The sequence below is a fragment of the Rhinolophus sinicus genome, linkage group LG03, assembly GCF_036562045.2.
Source record: "Rhinolophus sinicus isolate RSC01 linkage group LG03, ASM3656204v1, whole genome shotgun sequence".
Taxonomy (NCBI): Eukaryota; Metazoa; Chordata; class Mammalia; order Chiroptera; family Rhinolophidae; genus Rhinolophus; species Rhinolophus sinicus.
In genome coordinates this window covers 43,177,028-43,200,013 of record NC_133753.1, presented here as the reverse complement: position 1 = coordinate 43,200,013, position 22,986 = coordinate 43,177,028, and the positions used below count along the sequence as shown (strand labels likewise).

The following is a 22,986-nucleotide window of genomic DNA, read 5'->3' as shown; positions in this document are numbered from 1 at the left end:
CAGCAATGAATAGCTGGATGAATTGGGTCTCCTTCCAAAAACAAAACTGAAGGGAAGAAGGGGCCCGTGTCTAGATCACCTTCTTCAAAAAGTGAAAGTGAGATGGAAAAAGAATAATACAGGGCAAAGGCTACGAGAAGGGGGGTGGAGAGGGAGAGAGATGGAGAGGAAGGCAGAGAGAGAGGGGGAGGGAGAGGGAGAGAGAGCACAGAAAGCCTGGGTCAGCCTGACCAGAGGTTCTAACACTGAAGCCCTAGAATGAAACCAACGAGCTTCCACCTCTTTTCCACCAGCTATTTCAGACACTCTACCAGTAGAAACACATCTTCAGCTCCAATGTTGTTTTTAATATGGTAAGGGGATGGGGATAATGTTTGTGTAGGGATCCGCAAATAGGTCAAGTCATGTTGCAGAATGGAAGAGAGAATAGCTCTGCAAGTGAGGTGAGGCTTTCACTAACTAGGATTGGAATAGTGGGGTTCAAATAAAATAATTTATATACATCTGTTGAGCCTAGCCTGGTCCCTGGGGACCAAATAAATGCATTTCTTCTTTATGGTAAATATTATCCTTTGGGTGGGGGTGGAGGTGAGTGGGGGAGGAAGTAACTTCCATATTGAGCTTGTATTTTTTGTGACTGCCCCAGGAGCTTCATCACCTCCATTCCTACAATCCTAGTCCAAGACCTTTTCTCCCTAATGGCTTTCCTGTGTGTACTCTTGCCTCGTAGAGTTTATTCTCTACACAGCAGCCAGAGTGATCTTTTTAAAAACATAAATTATATCTTGTCATGCTCCTGTTTAAAACTCTTAAAATGCCCCCATCACACTCTTAAGAGCAGAATTTAACTACTTTACCATGGTTACTACGCCCCAACATGGCCTGCACCCTGCTCACTTCGTCTCCTACGGCCCACTCTGCTACAGCCACGCTAACCTTTGCTTCTAAGATCATCAGGACTGTTCCCTCCTTAGGGCTTTTGTATTAGCTATTCCCTCTGCCTAGAATAGCCTCTGTTCTTGTTACTGGTCATGGAGGTCTTGACTGACAACCCACACTAAATTAATCCGCCTCCCCATCACTTCATTTCATTTGCTTCATAGCAGATGGTAATAATATCACTAATTTTGTCTGTCATTTGTTTACGTGTTTTTTTTGTTTGTTTTTGTGTGTGTCTGTTTTCCCACCACACAAGACCCTGAAGGGAAGGCACTGTATCTTTTTGGTCTATCATTGAATCCCTGGCACCAAGCAGAGCCAGGCACATAGTAGATCTCTAGCATTCGTTAGATAAATGATCTTTTCAAATCCTAACAACTTTGTGAGGTATGGAGAAAATGGAGGTTCTGTCAGGCTCAGGATTATGTAGTCCTGGTGTGTCTGAATACAGACATCACCTTCCTTCCCAGGACACCTTGCCCCTTTCCCCATGAGCAGTTCCCCTTCTCCCCAGACCTTTCTCACACACTTAATTCCCCTCTCCAGGGAGGACTGGCCGGGGTTCCAGTCTCTTTTCAGAGCCTGGTTCGGTGGCCCTCAAAGTCATCCCACATTTCCGGGGTTCAGAGAAGCCGCCCTTTTCCAAATACGGACCCCTGCCTGATGCACAAAGTTCCCTCCCTGGGCCCCCAATCAGGGGGCGAGGGGGAGGTCACCGCACCGTCTATAGTAAAATGGGGAGGGCCTTCAAGCCCACCGATAGTAACGGTTCAGTGCCCTCATTTTGTTCCTGTTCCTGGCTTGGGACCCCCCAGGGCCGTGTGGGGAGAGGGGGAGGCTCCAGGCGTCAAGGGCATTGAGGACATCCAGGCCCGAATTGGGGATGGGCCAGTTTTGCGCAGCAGAACCTTTCTTCACGAAGGTCTCGTTTTCTAGCCGGTCGGCTTTGGAAGAGACACCTCGCTTAACCATCTCTCCGGCTCGCACCCTCCCCCTCCCCGGCCCTGTCGGCTGAAGCTCGCCTTCCTCCCCGCCCGAGGTCGGGGGCTGCTGCTGTGGGAGCGTTCCGCGTCGCTCCGGCCCACCTCCCTAACCCTGCCTAACCCCACAGGCGTGGAGCTCGAAGCCGGCAACAGCGCTTGGCACTTCTGAGCTCCGGAGGGTGAGGGCCTGCGGGTTTCCTCCAGGCGGGGAGGTCGGAGAGCAGAGGCGGAGGCAGTTTCAGGCCTGAGGCCCTGCTGGCCGGGTCGGGTGAGACGCGCCCATCATTCGCCCTCCGGGCCGCGCGCGGCCCTCTTGGGACCTCACCGGCGACCCGTAGCTCGGGCACGCGCTTGTCGCAGCCCGCAGGAAGGAGGGGTCCTGCCTGAGGCCCGGGACAGCGGCCGCCATGGAGGTCCCCGCGGCCCAGGGCCCGCGCCTGGGGCCTTGGGGACAGCCCTGACCGCCCTCCTCCCTGCCGGCGCTGGGTCGCGGGCGTGCTGCGGGCGGCAGTCCGTCATCTCTGCCTCTCCGCCCTCCCCGGGCCGCGCAGCTGCTTGGGCGCGGCGGCGACGGCGCCCTGTTGAATGGGCTGTGAGGGCCCAGGTTTGAAGCGCTGGCGAACGCGGCCTCCGGGGGCGCAAGGCAGCAGCAGCGGTGGCGACCAAACGGGTGTTGGAGTTGGCGGCGGCCATGGAGGGCCTGGCTGGCTATGTATACAAGGCGGCCAGCGAGGGCAAGGTGCTGACCCTGGCCGCCTTGCTTCTCAACCGATCTGAAAGCGACATCCGCTATCTGCTTGGCTATGTCAGTCAGCAGGGAGGGCAGCGCTCCACGCCCCTCATCATCGCAGCCCGCAATGGCCACGCCAAGGTGGTGCGCTTGCTGTTAGAACATTACCGGGTGCAGACTCAGCAGACTGGCACCGTCCGCTTCGACGGGTAGGTACATCCCTACTCCACACACCTCTCCCACGCGCGCGAACCTACCACTCCACGAATCCTACCCTCCCTCACACTCTTCACCGAGGTATCACTTCTCCCTTGTACGTCCTCCTGCCCCATTCATGCCCACTTCATCGTCCAGGGCTAACACTCCATCCCAGGTTCTGGTGTTCATCCTACAGCTTATTCCCTCTCTAGGTAAATAGCCACACCCTCTATCTTGATGTCTAATCGGTATTCTTTGGTCTGTGGATGAGCATTATAGAGGAGGTGGCTGCCTTTTCAAGTGTTACCTTTATCAGTACTGAGGTTGTAACCGAGATCAGAAATTAATGAGGTCAGCAATTAACATTGAAGACTTCTGAAGAGTTACTTGGCCAACCAGTTTTTACCCCTTCAAGTGAGTGGTTCCATAAAGCCCTCAGTGGATGGCTGGGGCCTTAATGTCAAAATAGGCCCTGAGAACCAGCAGCAGTTCCAGCTTCTTGAGGGATTGTTAGTTACACAGTCAGACATCCCCAGACATGATTCTGACTCTTCCACATTGCTGGGGAGTAGATATGTTGACTGCAAAAATGGCACTTGACCGGGTGTAGGAGATGATGCCATTGTTAAATTACATGTTATCCTGTGATATTGTGGGGAAGATTGAAATTCATATTACCATAGTTAAAATTTGCCCTTTGGGTTTAATTGTGCATATTTTTGAGTATGCTGATGTCGAACTAGATTTGTAGGCTTGATGTCTTTTTATGTGCTGAACGATTATAAGTGTTTTACAGATTACAGTGGCATAAAGATTTTGCTTCATTGATTGCATTTGCTTTTGTAGACTTGTTCCAGTACATAAGCTATTCTGACATTTTCTTTTGAGGTCCAAGCATAAAAATATGTATCTCTAGTTTTGGTGATTGAAAACTCCTTGATTAAAACCTGATTTAAAAATCACTTCTTGAGGATGACTAAGGCATTGTTGAAATTTGATTGATTCTTTTTTAGGTTTAAAGAATAAAGGCTTTTTCTTTGTTTTATATGAGAGGAAAATGTTTTAGAGTATTACATTTTAATGAAATGGTAGCCCACAGGTGATGGTTAATCTCTGGTACCACCTCTTTAGACATTAAGGAGCCGGTCTTTTTCGTGTTGACCAAAGATGGCAACCTGATTCATGTTTACTTTCCCCTACTGGCTTCTGTGTCCTTTCTGTAGCTCCCTGCATTCCCACAGCCTTTCCTATACCCAGAGGAGGAAAGAAGCGGAATGACCCCTGAACTTCCAGCACGATTCCAGTGTGTAGGCACCTGCATCCATTGAGAGATGAATCTCTGCAAAAACAGCTGCTGGGAACAGTGCTGTAAGGGGCTTGCTAAGGCCTAGTTGGATAAGGGGAGAATAGTGGTGAGAAAAGAGTTTTCTAAAGCATTTGGAAAAGCCATACTTATTGCCATATTTCTTAACCATCAAAGAGAAAGGTATTTTGAGGTGGTAATTAAAAAAATCTGAAATGATTAGAAATGTAGCATTGAGCCTATATACTGGCTCTCCTTGCCTAGTAATCTGTACTGGCCAGTGAAATTAAGGGGTTCAGTGAGCAAACATTTATTGAACACCTACTGTGTGCCAGGCTCTAAGGTAGGTATTGGGTATACAGAGATGAATAACATACTGTTTGCACTGTAGAGGAAGACAGCCTAGTTGGCGTGGGGAGTGGAGAAGTAGCTATATCAATGATTAATTGCAGATGCTGTGCCATTTAGGATTCTAGAAGTCTTTTGGACCACTGAGGAGGCAGAGGAAAAGGAAGTGCTTAGCTTTGCTTGGGGGAATCAGGGAAGGTTTCACAAAAGATGTGCCAGGCATCTTTAAAGGATGGTAGGAATTGAAGAAGAGGGGCAGCAAGATGGTGCACTTGGAATGACAACTGTTTCACGGCCATTGCAGGAAGGGATTCAAGATGGGGAAATTAAGGAGATGGTGGGAGACTGGAGAGAGGTGGAGGCCAGATTTTGATGATCGTTGTGTAAAATATCACGAGTCAGACTGGTCAGACTGCAGTCAAAAACATTTCTATCATTCGCAATTTTGTCTGAGCCTTTTTGAATCTATTTTGTTTATGGATTAGTACAATTATGAGCCTATTAGCTGCTATGTTAAAGTATTTTAGTATTTGTTTATTAAATGTCTAGAATGGGCCTAGCCCTGTGCCATATTGTGTGGAAGACACAGCAAAACATTTCTACTTTTGAGGAGCTTACCAATTAATTAACAAAAGAATTAAAATTTATGGCCACCTTTCTGCCCATTCACACCACTCTGTGAGATTATTTTTGCAGTTTATCCCAGTCATCTTGGCATTTCAGAACTAGATAGACTGTTATTTGCAAATGTCACGATTTCACTTTGTATTCATTCCAGATATTGTGAAAATGTTAGCCTGAGTGAGGTGTTCACAATATGAAGCTTACTCATCCCTTAGGCGCTGGTTTTGAGGTATTTAGCTGAAACACCTCCATCTTTCGATTCCACTGACACTTGCGACCCATGGCCAGGTGGGGACAAACAGGTTCTCTGTGCATGCTGAAGTAGATTATTAGGGTTTTTAAAGTCTCACTCCTTAGCTTTATCCTAAGTAACAGTAATTATGGGTTTGATATGGTACGAGAGAGAGAGAGAGAGAGAGAGAGAGAGAGACACATTAAAATACCATTAAAAATTTTTAAAGTCTGTTCTGCCCGAAAACTTTCATAACACCTTAAGACACAAAAGTGGATTCATAATAGAGCTTCAAGGAGTAAGGAACCACCCACCTAGATTAAATGATGCTACTTGAGTCCTTGTTCATATTTTTAGGAGTAGCATTTAATATTATTTTAGTTATGGCTTAATACATGAAGGCCAAAACTGACACAGATGAGTGGACAAGAAGACAAGTTACATGAGTGGGCATGCAGGTAGAACCTTTAGTTAGTTGGAGAATGGAAAGATGTTAAGAATGTTATAGAAATGGAACAGAACAAAGGGGAGGTGTCATGTGACTGTGGAATATAGTGCTGCCTTGAGTTCTGAGGGCCTGACTGCTCTGTGCAGAACTTGTAGGAACCCCTGTACTAAGAGGTTTGCTGACGTGGATGGGAAAGGGAACAGGACCTCTGGGAATTCTGAGGCTTTTTGTTGAGTGTTCTTACTTTTAAAGTCAGAGCTAGCACTAAGACTTTTAATGAATGTCCAGGTAGAGGAAAGGCATGAGGGGCACATCGTCATTGGACTTCATTTAGAAAGTCATTGCCAGTATATTTCCAGGAACTGCATTTGATCTAATAAGTTATTTTAAGGACTTTGGTTAAAATAAAGTGCTGATTATTTACATGTAATGAATTTTTATTTCTCTTTCAAATGCTTGAATCATACTTTTATTTCAAATTGAACCAGGAAATAGTTGAGCTTAGTTTTGTGATCAGAACTGTTATCTTTTATTGTGAAATGTTTCCATCATCTGATGCATACATGTTGTTTAAAAAGATGAATGTAAGATTATAGTTTCTTGACTTTTAAGACGAAATACATAATAGAGTGTTTGCATTGCAATTTTGGATTGAGTCTAGAAAGATCATTGTTTTACAGTGCTCCTGTAGGCAGGCACTAAGTAAATATTGCATTAATTTTATTATATTTTTATTTTCTGTTATAAATGTTTTTGGTGTTTTGTTTAAAGCAGTATATACTTATAATTTTAGCTGAATTTTGTGGACAAAGGAATGTCATAGATGTTAAGCTTATAACTGCCTTTATTCTGTTTAATGTTTTTGTTTAGATATAGACATTAAAAATTCACTATGGCTAATGTTTCTAGTCATTTTATAATACATTCTGCTGTGAATATTTTGTCATAAACTAAAGAATTTTCATTGCTTCAGTGAAAATTGATAACTGAAATTTTTTTGAGGCTCCTCTCACGAAAATAGCGAAAAATGGAAATTATTAGGCTATACTAGAAAAAGTATTAAACTATTACAAAAACCCAGTGAAGTATATACTTGGAATTTAATTTTTATTCTTACATCGTTCTTGGAAATTTGAGGTTAGAAAAGTATTTTAATCACTTTTTGTGTTTTTTTCCATCTTTAAAATGGAGTCATATTTACTTGTACTGTTATTTCCAGAGTTAAAGATAATGTATGGGAATGCCTATGTAATGTAACATTTCTTGAGTTTTGGATAGTTTGGGTTCATGTTTGTTCCTGGCATATAATAATTTTATATTTTTAAAGAGGGCAAGAAAATATTGTAACTATGTAAGTGTAAGTATATATTAATAATGTATTAACTTTTGCATAGGTTATATTAATAATCGGTTTGAAATAATGCTTTTTAAATGGAAACAAATGTTTGAATAATGATATGGACTATGATTCCTTACATTTGATGCATTTTATAGTTTCCGAAGTACGATTGTATTTTTAATCTCATATAAACTTTTAGTTATGTATCTGTAAAATGGGCATGTTAATAATATCTACTTCTAATTGGGAGGAGGTTATCGTGAGAATTGAATGAGATATTTTGCATATTAAGTACGTAAATACAGTGCTAGGCACATTGAAACTACTTATTAACTATTTGTGTTAATTTAAGCTGTTTCTCTTTAAATTGATTTGTGCCTCTTTTTTTGTTTCTAATTATACCTATTTTTAGTTAAGGCATAACATTTATTAAGGTGCTTAAGTCTTAAGTGTACAGTGTGATAACATTTAATATGTTTACTTCCATGTAGTCACCTTCTAGATCAATATATAGAACATTTTTATCATTCTGCATTTCCCTTATGCTCTTTCTTAGTCAATTACCCTTCTTTCCCCTCAGAAGTAATGCTTATTCAGCTTTCCATCACCATAAATTAGTTTTGCTTATACTTGAACTTCCTATAAATGCAATCATAACAGTATACTTTTTTGGTCTGGCTTTTTTTGCTTAACACTTTGAGATTCATCCATGTAGTTGCATGTATCAATATTGTTCATTTGTTCGTTTATTTATCTATTTATTTATTTATTTAATGCTGTGATTCCATTGTATGAATATGTGAGCTTACACCGTTGATGGATATTTTGTTGATTCTAGTGTTTGACCATTATAAATAAAACTGCTATAAACATTTTTGTATAGATTTTCTGGCATTTGCATTCATTTCTCTTCAGTATATACCAAGGAGTGGAATAACTGGGTCATAGGGTTGGTGTATGTTTAACTTTAATAGTTACTGCCAAACAGTTTTCCTAAAGTGGTTGAACTGAGTTACATTCCTACCTGCAATGAGAGTTTGCGTTGCTCCACATCTTGGCCAACACTTAGTGTTCTCATGTCAGTCTTACTAATTTTAGCTATTCTGGTAGATGTATATTGGTAATTCCTGGTTTTAATTTGCATTCCCCTGGTGAGTAATTATCGTGAACATCGTTTCATATGTTTATTGGTCATTCGGATATCTCCTTTTGTGAAATATACTTGTTCAGTCTTTTCACCTATTTTTTAATTGGGTTGTTTGCCTTTTTCTTATTGATTTGTCAAATATATCTAATGCAAATGTCTTCTCCTAGTGAATGGGTTGCCTATTCACTTTCTTCACAATGTCTTTTGATGAATAGAAGTTTTTAACTTTAATGAAGTCCAATAAAACCAATTTGTTTTCTTTTATGGTTAGTGCTATTTTTGCATTCTGTTTAAGAAATTGTCATCAATCCTGAGGTCATGAAGATAGTCTTATTTTTTAGAAGCTCTTATTGTTTGCTTTTCATATTATAGGTCTGTGCTGCATCTCTAACTTTTGTGTATTGTGTGAGATAAGAGTCAAGGTTAATTTTTTTCCTTACAGACATCTAGTTGCTTTAGCACCATTTGTTAAAAAAGACCATTCTATCTACTTAAATTTCAGTGGAGCTTCGGTCATAAATCAAGTAACTATATGTGTGAATCTGTTTCTGGAGGTTTTTTGTTTGTTTGTTTGTTTGTTTGTTTGTTCTATTCATCTACCCTTGTACTAGTGACACACTATTTTAATTACTGTAGTTTGTCCTCCAGCTTTTTTTTCTCAAGATTATCTTCATTGTTCTAAGTACTTTGCATTTCTGTATGCATTTTAGAATTGTTTTGTAGCATCTTAGTTTCTACACATATGTGTGCATGCATGTGTGTGTACACTGACACATCTCACACACACACACACCTCTGCTGGGATTTTGATATAGATTGCATTGACTCTATAGATCATTTAGGGGAGAATTGACATCTTAACACTATTGAGTCTTCTAAACTATGAACGGGTCAATATTTCTCCATTTATTAGGTCTTTTAATTTTTCTCAGGAATGTGTTATAGTTTTCAATGTAGAGTTCTTACACATTTTTCATGAGATTTATTATACTGATATTTTCTGATGCTGTTCTCTGGCATTTTTTGACAGTGAATTAAAAAATTTTTGAACTTTGTATATATAATTATGACAAAAATATAAGTGAATTGTAATTAAACTGAATTGTTTACAAAAGGTACAGTTTGCAACCACTAAAACATGGGTGTAATATCTTATTTTCTTGATTCATTCTTTAGTTTAAAAAATTAAGTTAAATGCCATTTTAAAAATAAAAACTTCAGAAGAAGCTTAACAAGGCTTCCAGTTTTATTTATTTATTTTGGAGGTATGTCTTCCATACAGTAAAATGCACAAATCTTAAATGTGCAGTTTGATGAGGTTTTTTCCCTCTAAATATCCACCTGTGAAGCCACTACCTAGATCAAGATATAGGACGTTTCCAGGAGCTTTAAGCCTCTTTCTAGTAGATCCCACACCCTCCCCAGTAGGTAACCTACTGAGAAGGCTTTGCTTATAAACATTTTGTCATTATATGAAATTGAAGAAGTAAATGCTTTTGAATTATTATAAAGTGGGTTTTTTATTTTCAGCAGAAATGATAGACAGTGTTGTTTTTGGGGGTGTTGTTAATTGGGGTTAAACTATGATATTTATATTATCCCAGAGGAATTGTACTCTTACTTCATGGGAGGTATAATTTGGCTTGTGTTATAAGGTTGTATAGTGAGAAGCTTAGCAGTGAGGTGTTTGGTAATTAATTGCTCTAGTGAATATTGCTTTTAATTGACTTTTTTCTTAACACTTTTAAGTATGTATACTTATTTTAGTCATTCTAGCACCGTAAATCTAAATATCTCCAGCAAAAATCTACTTTTAGGTCTGATGGTCAGGAATAGTATGAAAAGTTGGGATACTGAGGTTGGGGAAACATGAAATAGTAGGAAAGACTCACCTCCTAGCAAGCTAGTTTTATATAAGTAGTGAACCTAGAACATATTGGACACTCAGTAAGTTAGTGGTGACTGTGAAGCCACAAAGTCCAACCATGGACTGAAGGTCAGAGAAGATGCCTACTTGGTTTTCAGAAAGTGCTAGTTGTTTCCTGCTGTTACTAGTATTTTTCCCCCAATGAGGAACACACATAGACCCACAATACACACACATATACATAATATATTTTTTAAACTTTTAAATTGGAATATCACATACGAGTATGGAGAGAAATGCACAAATTAAAAGTGTATATATATATATATATATATATATATATATATATATATACACACATATACACACACACATTTTATATATATATATGTTTCACAAGAACATGTTTGTTTAATAAAGTCCCCTTTGTGCTTCCTGCCATTCACTAACTCCCCCCAAAGGTAACTAGTATCCTGACTTCTAACACTACAGATAGGTATGTAAATGTAATAATATAACAGGTACTATGTGTGGTTGACTTCTTTTGCTCAGCATTATGTGTATGTGATCCATCCATATTGTTGTAGGAGCAGTAATTTCATTCTTTTTACTGTAGTAGAGTAAGTATAATATTTGATTAGCTTAGACAATCGTAGGGCGAAGTGATCTGCTTAAATGCTTTCCTTCCTAAAGCAGTTTCTAACACAGTGCTAATGTAGGGACTGGGATGGCTTTATTACCGACTTGCTGAGACAAACTGTGGTACCTGGTACCTGGGGAACCCTGGGAAGGAGGAGCGTGCTGTACTCTTAAGAGCCAGTGCATCAGCTTGACGGTAAAGAAGTTACAAACCACCATACATTTCCTCTGTTTTCTGAAATTTATTTACTTTTGCTAGTAGAAAGTTGATGTTTTTTATGTTTATGTACTTTAGTAATAACAGTAATCGCTAATAATAGCTAGTATATATTGAGCTTATACTAGGTACAGGTCCTATGCAAAGTGCTTTACTTAAATTACTTGATTTTACTTTCACCCAAACTAATGTTTTATTACTACCGTGTTTCCCCGAAAATAAGACCTAGCCAGACCATCAGCTCTAATGCGTCTTTTGGAGTAAAAATTAATAATACCCAGTCTTATATTAATTTTTGCTCCAAAAGACGCATTAGAGCTGATGGTCCGGCTAGGTCTTATTTTCGGGGAAACATGGTATTCTGTAGATTGAGGTTTTGGTCAGTGCAAATGAATACATTCTCTAAAGTTACATTTAGGATTTGTGGCCTCCATTTTCTTAACTTTTGTTCTTTCTGTGAATAGGTATGTCATTGATGGTGCCACTGCTCTTTGGTGTGCGGCAGGAGCAGGACATTTTGAAGTTGTTAAACTTCTAGTCAGCCATGGAGCCAACGTGAACCATACGACAGTGACTAACTCGACCCCCCTGCGGGCAGCATGCTTTGATGGCCGACTGGACATTGTCAAATACTTAGTTGAAAATAATGCCAACATCAGCATTGCCAACAAGTATGACAACACCTGCCTAATGATTGCAGCATATAAGGGGCACACTGACGTGGTCAGGTACCTTTTAGAACAGCGTGCGGACCCCAATGCTAAAGCGCACTGTGGGGCCACCGCACTGCACTTTGCAGCGGAAGCTGGCCACATAGACATTGTGAAAGAGCTGATAAAATGGCGTGCTGCGATAGTTGTGAACGGCCACGGCATGACGCCGTTAAAAGTAGCTGCCGAAAGCTGTAAAGCCGATGTCGTGGAGCTGTTGCTCTCACATGCCGATTGTGACCGAAGGAGTCGTATTGAGGCTTTGGAACTCTTGGGCGCCTCCTTTGCAAATGACCGTGAGAACTATGACATCATGAAGACATACCACTACTTATACTTAGCCATGTTGGAGAGGTTTCAAGATGGTGATAACATTCTTGAGAAAGAGGTTCTCCCACCAATCCATGCGTATGGGAATAGAACTGAATGTAGAAATCCTCAGGAACTGGAATCCATTCGGCAAGACAGAGATGCTCTTCATATGGAAGGCCTGATAGTTCGGGAACGGATTTTAGGTGCCGACAATATTGATGTTTCCCATCCCATCATTTACAGGGGAGCTGTGTATGCAGATAACATGGAATTTGAACAGTGTATCAAGTTGTGGCTTCATGCCCTGCACCTCAGACAGAAAGGTAACCGGAATACCCACAAAGATCTTCTTCGATTTGCTCAAGTTTTCTCACAGATGATACATCTGAATGAAACTGTGAAGGCCCCAGACATAGAATGTGTTTTGCGATGCAGTGTTTTGGAAATAGAACAGAGTATGAACAGAGTAAGAAGCATTTCAGATGCTGATGTCCACAGTGCTATGGACAATTATGAATGTAACCTCTATACCTTTTTGTATTTAGTGTGCATCTCCACCAAAACACAGTGCAGTGAAGAAGACCAGTGCAGAATTAACAAGCAGATCTACAACCTGATCCACCTGGATCCCAGGACTCGGGAAGGCTTCACCTTGCTGCATCTCGCTGTCAACTCCAATACTCCAGTTGATGATTTCCACACCAACGATGTCTGCAGCTTCCCAAATGCACTTGTCACCAAGCTCCTGCTGGACTGTGGAGCCGAGGTGAACGCTGTGGACAACGAGGGGAACAGCGCCCTGCATATCATTGTTCAGTACAACAGGCCCATCAGCGATTTTCTGACCTTGCACTCGATCATCATTAGCCTCGTGGAAGCTGGCGCTCATACTGACATGACAAACAAACAGAATAAGACGCCGCTGGACAAGAGTACAACTGGGGTGTCTGAAATACTACTTAAAACTCAGATGAAGATGAGTCTCAAGTGCCTGGCTGCCCGAGCAGTTCGAGCTAATGACATTAACTACCAAGACCAGATCCCCAGGACTCTTGAAGAGTTTGTGGGGTTTCATTAAGTGACTGGAGATGTAAAATCATTTAATGTGGTGCTAAAAAGTAAAGAACTTTAATCACAGACGATAGAATTATGTGTTCATAAATTCTACTTTTCTTTCCATTACCCTTTCTTCCTATCCATCCTTCGTTCTGTATTTGGTCTTCTTGCCTCATACAGTAATTGATTTCAAATACACTTTAAACAAAGCCACACTTTGTAGGTGTAACTAATCTAAGGTATTTGAATATTTGGTCACTTAACTGTTTTTCTTTTTAAGGAATGAATATGAAATATTTTGTTTATGTAACAAGGAACATTTATGATTTGAAGTTGATACTGCCAACAAAAGTATTTCTGTTAAGCCTTTGTCAGCGTGTTATCCTTGCAGCAGTTTTGAGGATTTCATGAAGGGAAACAACTAAAACAGAACATTAAAAGTAATGGGATACCCAGGTGTTCTGCACATGCCAAACTGCTGTAGGTAGTTTTCACTCTTCCATTATTTATGTGGAGTGACACAACACATTATAACATCAGGAGGATTAAAAAAATATAGCTGCGGATTAATCTGAAAAATATGCCAGTTTAATAATAGTTACAAATTTCTAAAGTTAAGTCCAAATTGTTGCATTATTGCTGGGTGGTATATACAAAGTAATAATCTTAAAGCAACTTTTCAAAGAATATCAAAGGACTATTTGCCTTTAGGCTTTGAATTCTAAAATTCTTTGAAGTCTCTGTTTTAATGTAGTTTATCTAAATTGCAGCAGTCTGCATTTGACTGAGCTCAGACATGTATAAATTATGAATGATGTGTTTTCTTATGAAACAAATTGTCACATATTGTTACACATTTTATTTTTGTTTCTTTCTCCCTTTCCTCCTATGTGGTATCTTTTAAAATTTGGAAACTACTTTTCCAGAGGGCATTATTTATACTTCCCTAATATGGTGTGTATGACAGATGAAAAGGAACTAGGATATTTTTAATTTTTTCACTTTCTTTACTTAGTCTTTGATGAGAAGTAGAAAAAATCAGTAGTGTGGTATAGGAAATGTTTTTGATGATGAAAATAATTTGAATGCCACTTTAAAAGGTATTTCTGTCTGAGAGCTGCAAACTTTTCAGTCACAAAATGTCACTTATTTCAACAGGATTTGATGTTTCTTTTGTTTTGTTTTAAGGCAACATTTTAAGTGTCAGACTATGAGTATTCTGTGATTATCTATTAAGCTTCAGAAATTCAAGTAAAGGGTACACCTATTTTTATTCATATTAAAAATGATAAAGTAAAATTAGCTATATCTGTATTTTTCTCTCGTGCCAAATGAATGCCTTAGCTACTCATAGTGCATGGTACTGTAAGTAAAGATCTACAGCTTTTTTTTCTTTAATGAAAAACATTATAATGATGTAGCAACATCAGTTAGAACTTAAAAAAAACCTGTAAGGTTTCAATTAACATTTTATCTATGGATATTACTTTGTGAAGTATAAGGGAAAGGCTGCAGTTGGATCAGTATAAAACATAACGACCAAGCCAAAATCAGCACCTAGGGCCTTAAATAAAATAGAGATACCCCACAAAATGAAATACTTTGAAGGGAGGGATTGGAAGGGGGAAATTTAAAAACTTGCCCCTCATGAATGCAAGACACTTTTACAGCTACTGTAGTTATACTTCGTTTGTCTTCTTGCTTCAGTTAGGAATGTTTTGATAGTAAATTCTGTCATGGTAATATATTTCTGTTTTTCTAACCTGAGATTTTTACAAGGAAGGTTTTTAGGATGTTTAAAGGGAGGTATTTAAATGAGCCCTAATTTGAAAATTACTGGCCTTGATCCTCCTGGTGTAAATCAAGGAAATACTGTACCTAGCTCTTGGCAACTCTCATGGACTGAAAGAGAAAATGCGTCCTCAAGGTGAGTGAATCATGCCTTTCCACAACTCAGATCGGACCCTGTATTTTTCAGACTTCAAGGCCTGCTTATTTGACAGTTTGAGGAATGGCTATGATACTTGGTATTCAGTTGGTTTCATTATTAATGTATATGATTTTTAAATACCAAAACTTAAAATTATCAGCTAATGTTGCATGTTTTAAAAACCGTTTCATCCCTTGGCTACCCAGGACCAGCACTATTTTAGATATTGCTTCTTTATAAAATGAGGATAATGATTATATGTACATATTTAGACATCAAAATTAATGACCCAGTGTTTTTGAGAAGGGAGGACTGAATATTGGAGAAAGTAAAACTGCTGATTGAAATACTGACAAAGTGGGAGAGATAATTTGAAGACAGTGGAATAAACTATGGACTCTGCTAATGGTAACTGAGATTTTTTTTTTTCATTGTAGCATCGTAGCACATGTGCACTATATTCCTAAGGATCTAATTCTGTCTTGTAAAATAAATCCAAATATATATTGTGAAACACCTGTATAAAACCATTCTTGAAACAAGTAATCTATATGCCTGTTTTTTATTTGCTTTTGATAGAATTATTTTAAAATTTGTTTAGCCAAACCCTTCCCAAGCTTAATTTTTTTTTTTTTTTAAGGGAATAAATAGGTAAGAAAGATTATAGTTTTGTATCTCAGCTCTCTGAGAACTCTAGGCTGTCTCCATTTTCCAGCCACTTTTGTCATTTTATGTTTCTTGGTAGGATTAAGCTTTGGATTGTAAGTCTTCCTTGGTAACATTACAAATTCAATCAAAACTTCTTCGTCTTGCTCAATAATTGTCATATAAATTTGGCTGAACTAGAAGCCCAGGTGGATGAATGCCTGAGCAAACCATGTGAAATTTAGCTTGGTTTTGTGCTTTTTGTAGAGTTGGTGAAATTGAATTCCTAATTTTAGGTAACTATTTCACTCAAGGAACAGGCAAGAAATCCATCCCCTCAATTATAAAGAAGGGGGACATTTTTGACATAAGAACTCTGACACAACATCGTTTTTTTTCAGTCTACCCTGGATTGCTCTGGTAGGCCACAGCCTAATGGCCTTAAGATTCTTTGCTGTGGGCACTTCCAATCGACAAACAAGCCTTGGTCTTGCTTCTTTCTGGGAAGGGTTTTATTTCATGATACTAATTATTGATTAATAAGTGGTAATTATGAGAAACGTAGGGGTGATAGCACTGTGTGAAATATATGATTTGGGGGAAGGAGCTCCCTGAGTATCAACTGCATTTGGCAAGTGTTTTTGCAAATGAAAATCCCAAGGGAACGGAACAACAAACACCCTGTCACCAGTCTCCACCGCAGTGGAGACAGCTCCTTTATGAATAAGACCATGTTGGATTATTCAAGCAGAAACATTTTTTCATTTATTTATTTTTTTGGAATGGGGCAGGGTGAGGAGTGAGTTGCTGGACCTTGGATTACAGTTTGCTGGGTTTAGAAGCCGTCAGTGACTGAACTAGTGAGTAGATGGATGAACGTATAAAGGACTTGTTTTTATGGTAGATTTTCTGTAAAAATCTTAAATGTTCCTTTTCAGGCTAGCCAGATGTATCAATGTACAGATGATATTCTGTTTTCCTCACTGACTATAACATTAAAGTGGTTTAAAGAAATCTAAACTCTGCCTTTTGCTCTATGAAAAGTTACTAGTTCATAAGATTTTAAGCTGTGTGTTCATTCCTACTGTGAAAATGCACAGCTCTGCTCTGCATATCCTCTGGAAAATAGAACGTTCCTAATTATGTATGGCACATGGTGGGGCTTTCTCATACATTTCTGGCAGACTTGCCCAAATCTTCAGATGGGCTGAGTTGTATAGCATTCCCCTCCCCCAAATGGGATCTGAAATAAATGTTACATTGATAGTGGTGATAGATATATTAATTTTTAAAACTATAAAGCAAATGTCTCTAGTCCTAGGTTCGTGGTGTGTTCATTTGTGTTAATGTGTAGGGAAGGGACATTGATTTGATGGTTATGGGGAGTATATCTTGATGTGTGTGCAGGGGTGAGTATTGCTAAATTATTAACAGCTTTTCATTTAGGGATGAGTCACGTGATGAATGGCCAAATCAGAAAAATGAAGGAGTGAAGATGCAAGCTTTGCCAAGTGATGAAGTGAACAAGGTTTTGTATCTGTTTTTTTATCAGGTGTAAAATTTATGCATGGCTTTTTTTGTTGTTGCTTAGTAATTGGTAGAGGAGAAAACATGAGGGGAAAAAAAACCTCAGCTTTGCTAACCAATCTTTTCAGAGGTGCATAGTTGAGGAGTAAAATCTGACTGGCCTAACGTGTTGAAAGAGCCTATTCTTTATAATATTCACCCCATCCTGCAGTCCTCCATGTAAAGGAACTAAATGGTTGTATTCTAGTAATTCACTGTGATTTATAACAAACCAGTGATGTCATTCTATTGTGCACTTTTGTCAAACCATTTACGTGACTTTAATAAACTTAGTAAACTTGCTGACTGCACCAGAGGTCTATTAGTGATTTATATATTGCATGACATTTTCTATTTGAGTTTGACATGTAGAATTATTTTTAATTTCATGGCAATTGACAGTCCTAATAGCCCAGCTAATTTGAAACTAACAATATTGCTGTGTAAAAGGAAAAAATGGTGTTTGTGTTCAGTAAATGTTTGGAAAAAAAAAACTACCTTGAAGTTTGTGTCTTTATTGTTCAGTGTGCCGTAGTTGAGATGATCTTTTGTTGAATTCATTTGAAAAAAGTTGTTGACGTTATACATGTGCGTGGGGGAAAATTCAGATAGTAAAGAAAAATTCAAATAGTGAAAAAAAAGGAAATTCCCTTCCCATCTCTCTCTGCTTTCCATGTGAACTCTTCAGAGGGCAGTCGCCATTAGTAGTTTTTTTTTTTTTTTTAGATTTTATTGGGGAAGGGGTACAGAACTTTATTGGGGAAGAGTGTGTACTTCCAGGACTTTTTTCCAAGTCAAGTTGTTGTCCTTTCAGTCTTAGTTGTGGAGGGCACAGCTCAGCTCCAGGTCCAGTTGCCATTGCTAGTTGCAGGGGGCGCAGCCCACCATCCCTTGCGGGAGTCAAACTGGCAACCTTGTGGTTGAGAGGACACATTCCAACCAACTGAGCCGCCGGGAGTTCAGCGGCAGCTCAGCTCAAGGTGCGGTGTTCAGTCTTAGTTACAGGGGGCGGAGCCCACCATCACTTGCGGGACTCGAGGAATTGAACTGGCAACCTTGTGGTTGAGAGCCCACTGGCCCATGTGGGAATCCAACCGGCAACCTTTGGAGTTAGGAGCACGGAGCTCTAACCGCCTGAGCCACCGGGCCGTCCCTCATTAGTAGTTTTTTTGAGTAGCTTCCCAGAATTTCTCTGTGCATATATATATTTATTCTCCTTTATATTTTTTAAAAGTACAAATGGACTTTTACCTTTCCTCCATTTTTCTGCATCTTGTTTTTCATTTAATATATGTTCGGCATTTTTTTCATTTTGGTATATATAGGTTTTTTTCTTTTTTTTCAAAAACAACTTCATTGCAATTCTATGGGTAGACCTGAAATTTATTTAATCAGACCTTATTGTTGAACATTTAGGTTTTCAGGTTATTGATATTCCAAATAATGCTTCAGTGAACTTCATAATATACTATATTCATAGAACAAATTCATTCCTAGCACTGGAACTTCTGGTTTACTGACTTTAAAATCTTGATAGAGATTATCAAATTGCCTTCCACCTCCCTACACCCTTATTTCCATCATAGATTACCTAAGCATTTAGTTTTTTCAAGGTGATTGGTGAAAAATAGTGTTTCATAGTTTTGATTTGTGTCCATTTATTATGAGTGAGATTTACACTTTCATATATTTACTGACTTTCTAATTCTTTTGTTTGCTTTCGGATTGTGGTCTTTTTCTTCTTGTTAGAAATTCTTTGGAAGTTTAAGGAAATTTTCTCTGTCATATGTCACAGTTTGTAGTTTGTTTTTTTACTTTAAACATAGTATTTATAACAGAAGTTTGCATTTTTATGTAGCCAAATTTATCTTTCTTAAATGGATTCTGAGTTTTGTGTCTTGCTTATTGTAAGGTTGTCTCCATTCCAAGATCATGAATCTTTTTTACCCACGTTTTCTTCTAGTCCTTCTCTGGCTTCCCCCTCCCACCTGTGCCCTCCCTTCTACTTGTCCTCCTCTTCCTGCTCAGGTGGGTCACAAAGCTCGTTGGCAAGCTTAGACAAAATTGTATTTTCTAATTTGCCTGTGCTTTGTAAATTTGGTGTGCTTAGTCCATCCCAAGAGCAGGACTGAGGTTTGCTCCTGCCTCAACCAGTGGGAACAGACAGAGGGAATTAGCACTTATTAATGACTGTGTCAGGCACTATTCCAGGGATGTGCATACAGAAAGAAGAAAGGTGGTCCCTGTCCTTGATAAGTGTGTTGTCCAGCTAAATGTCACTATTTGAAATCTGATTTTCTATCTTTCCTCAAATTTGAATTTCCCAAATAAAATTTTATGATGTTGCTTTTTGATTCTCACTTGGGCTACCTTCTGAAACATTTCAGAAAAACATCATTTGAGTTACTGCTCATCGTTTTTTTTTTTGGTTTTTTGTTTTTTAATGTAGTACCAGGGAGAACAAAGAAGACGCAAGGCTAATAAAAAAGGATGAGTCCATTAAGGTATGGTACCCCGTCCTTCAAAACAAATATTTTGCTGCTCATACCCTACTGTAAGCCTCATGAGTTTGCTAGGTACATTTTAGCCTGTATCTTATTGAAAAGTTCTGGAGCCCAGGTGCCAGCTTCTCAATCTCTTCACACTAAACCGGCAAAGCTCCCCTGTGCTGTTTCAGTTTCAGTTTTGGAACGTGCTGTCCTGCTTCAGTGTGATGTCAAAGCTAGAGGAACAGACAGTGACACAGAAGCGCTCCGCAGATTTGAATGTGGTCGGTTGAGCTTTACTGCCCCTTGAGAAGAGTCTAGTTGATGTTAATACACATATAAGGATAATTTGGGGATTTTTTTTTTTTAATAGTAAGAAGTAGTTCAAAATAAAGGGCTGGCATGACATTAGGAGGTAAACACAAAGGCCAGTGTGTTGTTGAATGAAAACAGGATCATTGACTACTCATGTCTGTATTAATAAGTCACCAAAGGCACATCTAGTGGTGGAAAGACCTGGCTTCTCGTTTGGGGTGCGGTGTGGTTGCAGTGAGTCATTATACCAGAAAAGGAGCATACAGAATTCAGCTGTTTCTATTATCGGCTGTTTGGCGTCTTGGGGCTTGGAGCCCGAGGGACTGACTCAAGTCTAGTGTCTTATTCTGGGAGAGTGTTGACACTAAAAGCTCCTGAGTACTGATGAGGAAGCAACTTGTCTCTTAAAGACCTCTAGGAAAGACGAGCTCCACTCCATCTCCCAGAAGCTCTTCCACATGTCTCCTGGCAGAGTTATTCCCCCGGTTGTGTTCAAGTCAACACTTTGCCCTTTCCATGTGATACCTGTCCTGTTAAGAAATACCACCTTCCTTAGCAAAAAGAAAACCTAGAAACTCCACTGTTTGCACTGGAAGGGCACCCCTTGGGGTTTTTTGCTGGGGATTTTGCTGTAGCTGCCACCAAGATAGTCCGAAGGGCAGCTGAGAAAGGCTGCATTGTGTAAGAAACTGACATTGAAGTTTAGAGAATAACAGAATGTTATAGCTCTGGATTGCTGGTTCTCAATGTGCTTGAAATTACCTCATAGAAGTCAACCCTGGGACGTCTAGTGGAACTTTGGGGCTCTGATGAGGTGGCTCTGGGACCCCACTTGGAGAAGCTCAGCTCTGGATACATAACCTACGTTAAGAGGCATAATTTGCCCTACGAGCTTGCATACCCACACCATCTAACACCAACGAGAAGTAGCACTCTTGCCTGGGTTTCTCCTTTCCAGCTCTCAGCTGGCTGGAATTGATGGACACCTTAATTGATGTCCATTTGCCTACAGAACACTGGATGTAGCACAGGGCTTGAGGCATCTTGAATCTAGCCAAGGTCTTCCTCTCAGCTTCTGTATCTTCTCTGAGGGCCTGCCCCATCCCACATGGGGTCTCACCATGTCAGAATCAACAGTGAAACCACCCAGAACATCTTGCACATTTCACTTCATAACTTCTTGTTGGAGGTCTTTCTCCTCTACTAGACAGTAAGCCTAGAACTTAAGAAATCCCCACAATCTGCACCAAATTCTAAAGCTATCTGCTGTTGGGAATTTGGTTTACAAGAGTCAGACCTTGTCCCTGGCATGTTTTTCTCCTGTGTACTTTTTTGCTGCAGACTTGCTTAAGTGTCACATGGCCACCTGGAAGTCAAAACTTGTTGAAAATAGTGTCTAGGATGGGCCAGTAATGCTTTTAAAAGACTGAACCATTTTTAAGTTGGTTACACTTCATGTTAACACTCTGAGTTCAGCACTTAGCTCCATCATAAATAACCATTGTTAACTACCAGATAGAACATTGCTAATAACATCCATTTGTGAACCACAATATGAATTTTAATGTTGATTTGAAGTTGCATTTTGGGTTGTTTGCCATTAAATGCCAAAATTGCTTGAGAGACTGCAGTTTATCTCCCCTTCCAGACAATAGCAAAAGACCACAGCAAATCCCACTCTGGAGACTGCTGGAATGAGACAGTCTTCCAAACTCGAGTCTGGAGCTGAGTTAATTTGAACGTTATGATGAGAACACAGTTCCCATTACTCATCACAGAAGGTCACTGGTGTATGTTAAGCCCTTGTTTGTTTTCCAGCCTGTATATTCACCTGCCTGTTGACTTCACCTCTCAGCCCCAGAGGAACTTTGAAACGAAATGATGCCTTGGCCCCTCGCCCAACCAATTAAACCTGAATCCCTTCGGTGGGCCCTTGCATAGGTAGCTTTTAAAGCTCCCAGGTGATTCTAATATGTAGCCAGGCCCGAGAAACTGCTTTAGCATGAGGCTTTGTTTCCTATAAAATGCATCTTCTCTGCTTGCCCTACCAGGCATCTTAAGGCCAGTCTTGGATGTTTATACTCCAGAACAAATAATTTGGAAAGAGACTTGGTAAAGAGAAGAGAACAACAATGTACAGTAAGGGCTTAAAGATAGCTGGGCTGCATCTGACCTGCAGACTTTTTTTTTTTGGCCTGCAGTGTGATTACACATGGAAATTTTTAAAAGTGAATGCCAATCTCTAAAAGTCAGGTTTCCATAAAAATATTATTGTCTCAGAGTTGATGGTTTTTGACAGAAGTCTTGGTGCTACATCAAACAATGCACTTTTGAGTGTGGGTGCATCAATTCTCCATCCAGGTTACTCCATTCATGGGGGTAATGACTCAGATGAAATATGATTGTAAAACGTTTCCTTCTGATTTTGATTTCACCATTTGAGAAAAAAGTATTCCTATAAAAAGTTATTTTATATCAATTTCTTCTCCTTCACTAAGCCCATCTGAGGCTGGGCGACAATGACAGCCTGGTGTAAGAGAGCTGTCCTGGGATTAGTCTTGATTTTGCCGTGGGACGTGGGGCTACCTCAACTTCTCTGGTTCTAGGGTCCTCATCAGTGGGGGAACAAGATAAAATAACTTCTAAGGTTCTACTTTTGGCTTCTTGGGATTACAATGGCACAAGAATAGAACGGGGACAACTTGGTCTACTAGTTGTGTAAAGGCCAAACTAGTTGTGTTGGCCTCTGTGTAAAGGTGAAGAAACTTGGAAGGCAGCGTGTAAGAAGGTCAGTACTGAAATGCCAGCTTGGAGAAGGCTGGGAGGCCTGACAAGGAAGAACTGGAACTAAGAGGTAGAAGCTACCGTGACTTGTGGGTTTCAACCATCCAAACTAGCCAAAGATGGACCGGGTAGTCTAGGGAGGGAGGGAGGGGGTGCTCCATCACTGGA

General features: G+C 39.8%; 1 protein-coding gene across 1 annotated transcript; it reads left to right on the top strand.

Moving 5' to 3' along the window:
* Positions 1-1,886: 1,886 nt before the first annotated feature.
* FEM1B (fem-1 homolog B) lies at positions 1,887-17,730 on the top strand. The gene is made up of 2 exons (XM_019725628.2): positions 1,887-2,861; positions 11,479-17,730. The coding sequence occupies exons 1-2, from the start codon at positions 2,614-2,616 to the stop codon at positions 13,112-13,114; spliced, it is 1,884 nt and encodes a 627-aa protein (XP_019581187.1). The 5' UTR covers positions 1,887-2,613; the 3' UTR covers positions 13,115-17,730.
* Positions 17,731-22,986: the final 5,256 nt, after the last annotated feature.

What these genes read in the sequence shown, in the direction of transcription:
- FEM1B (XM_019725628.2), top strand. Translation starts at nt 2,614, where the DNA reads ATGGAGGGCCTGGCTGGCTATGTATACAAGGCGGCCAGCGAGGGCAAG. An exon ending in GGCACCGTCCGCTTCGACGG is followed by an intron (nt 2,862 to 11,478) that starts GTAGGTACATCC and finishes TTCTGTGAATAG; the next exon opens with GTATGTCATTGATGGTGCCA.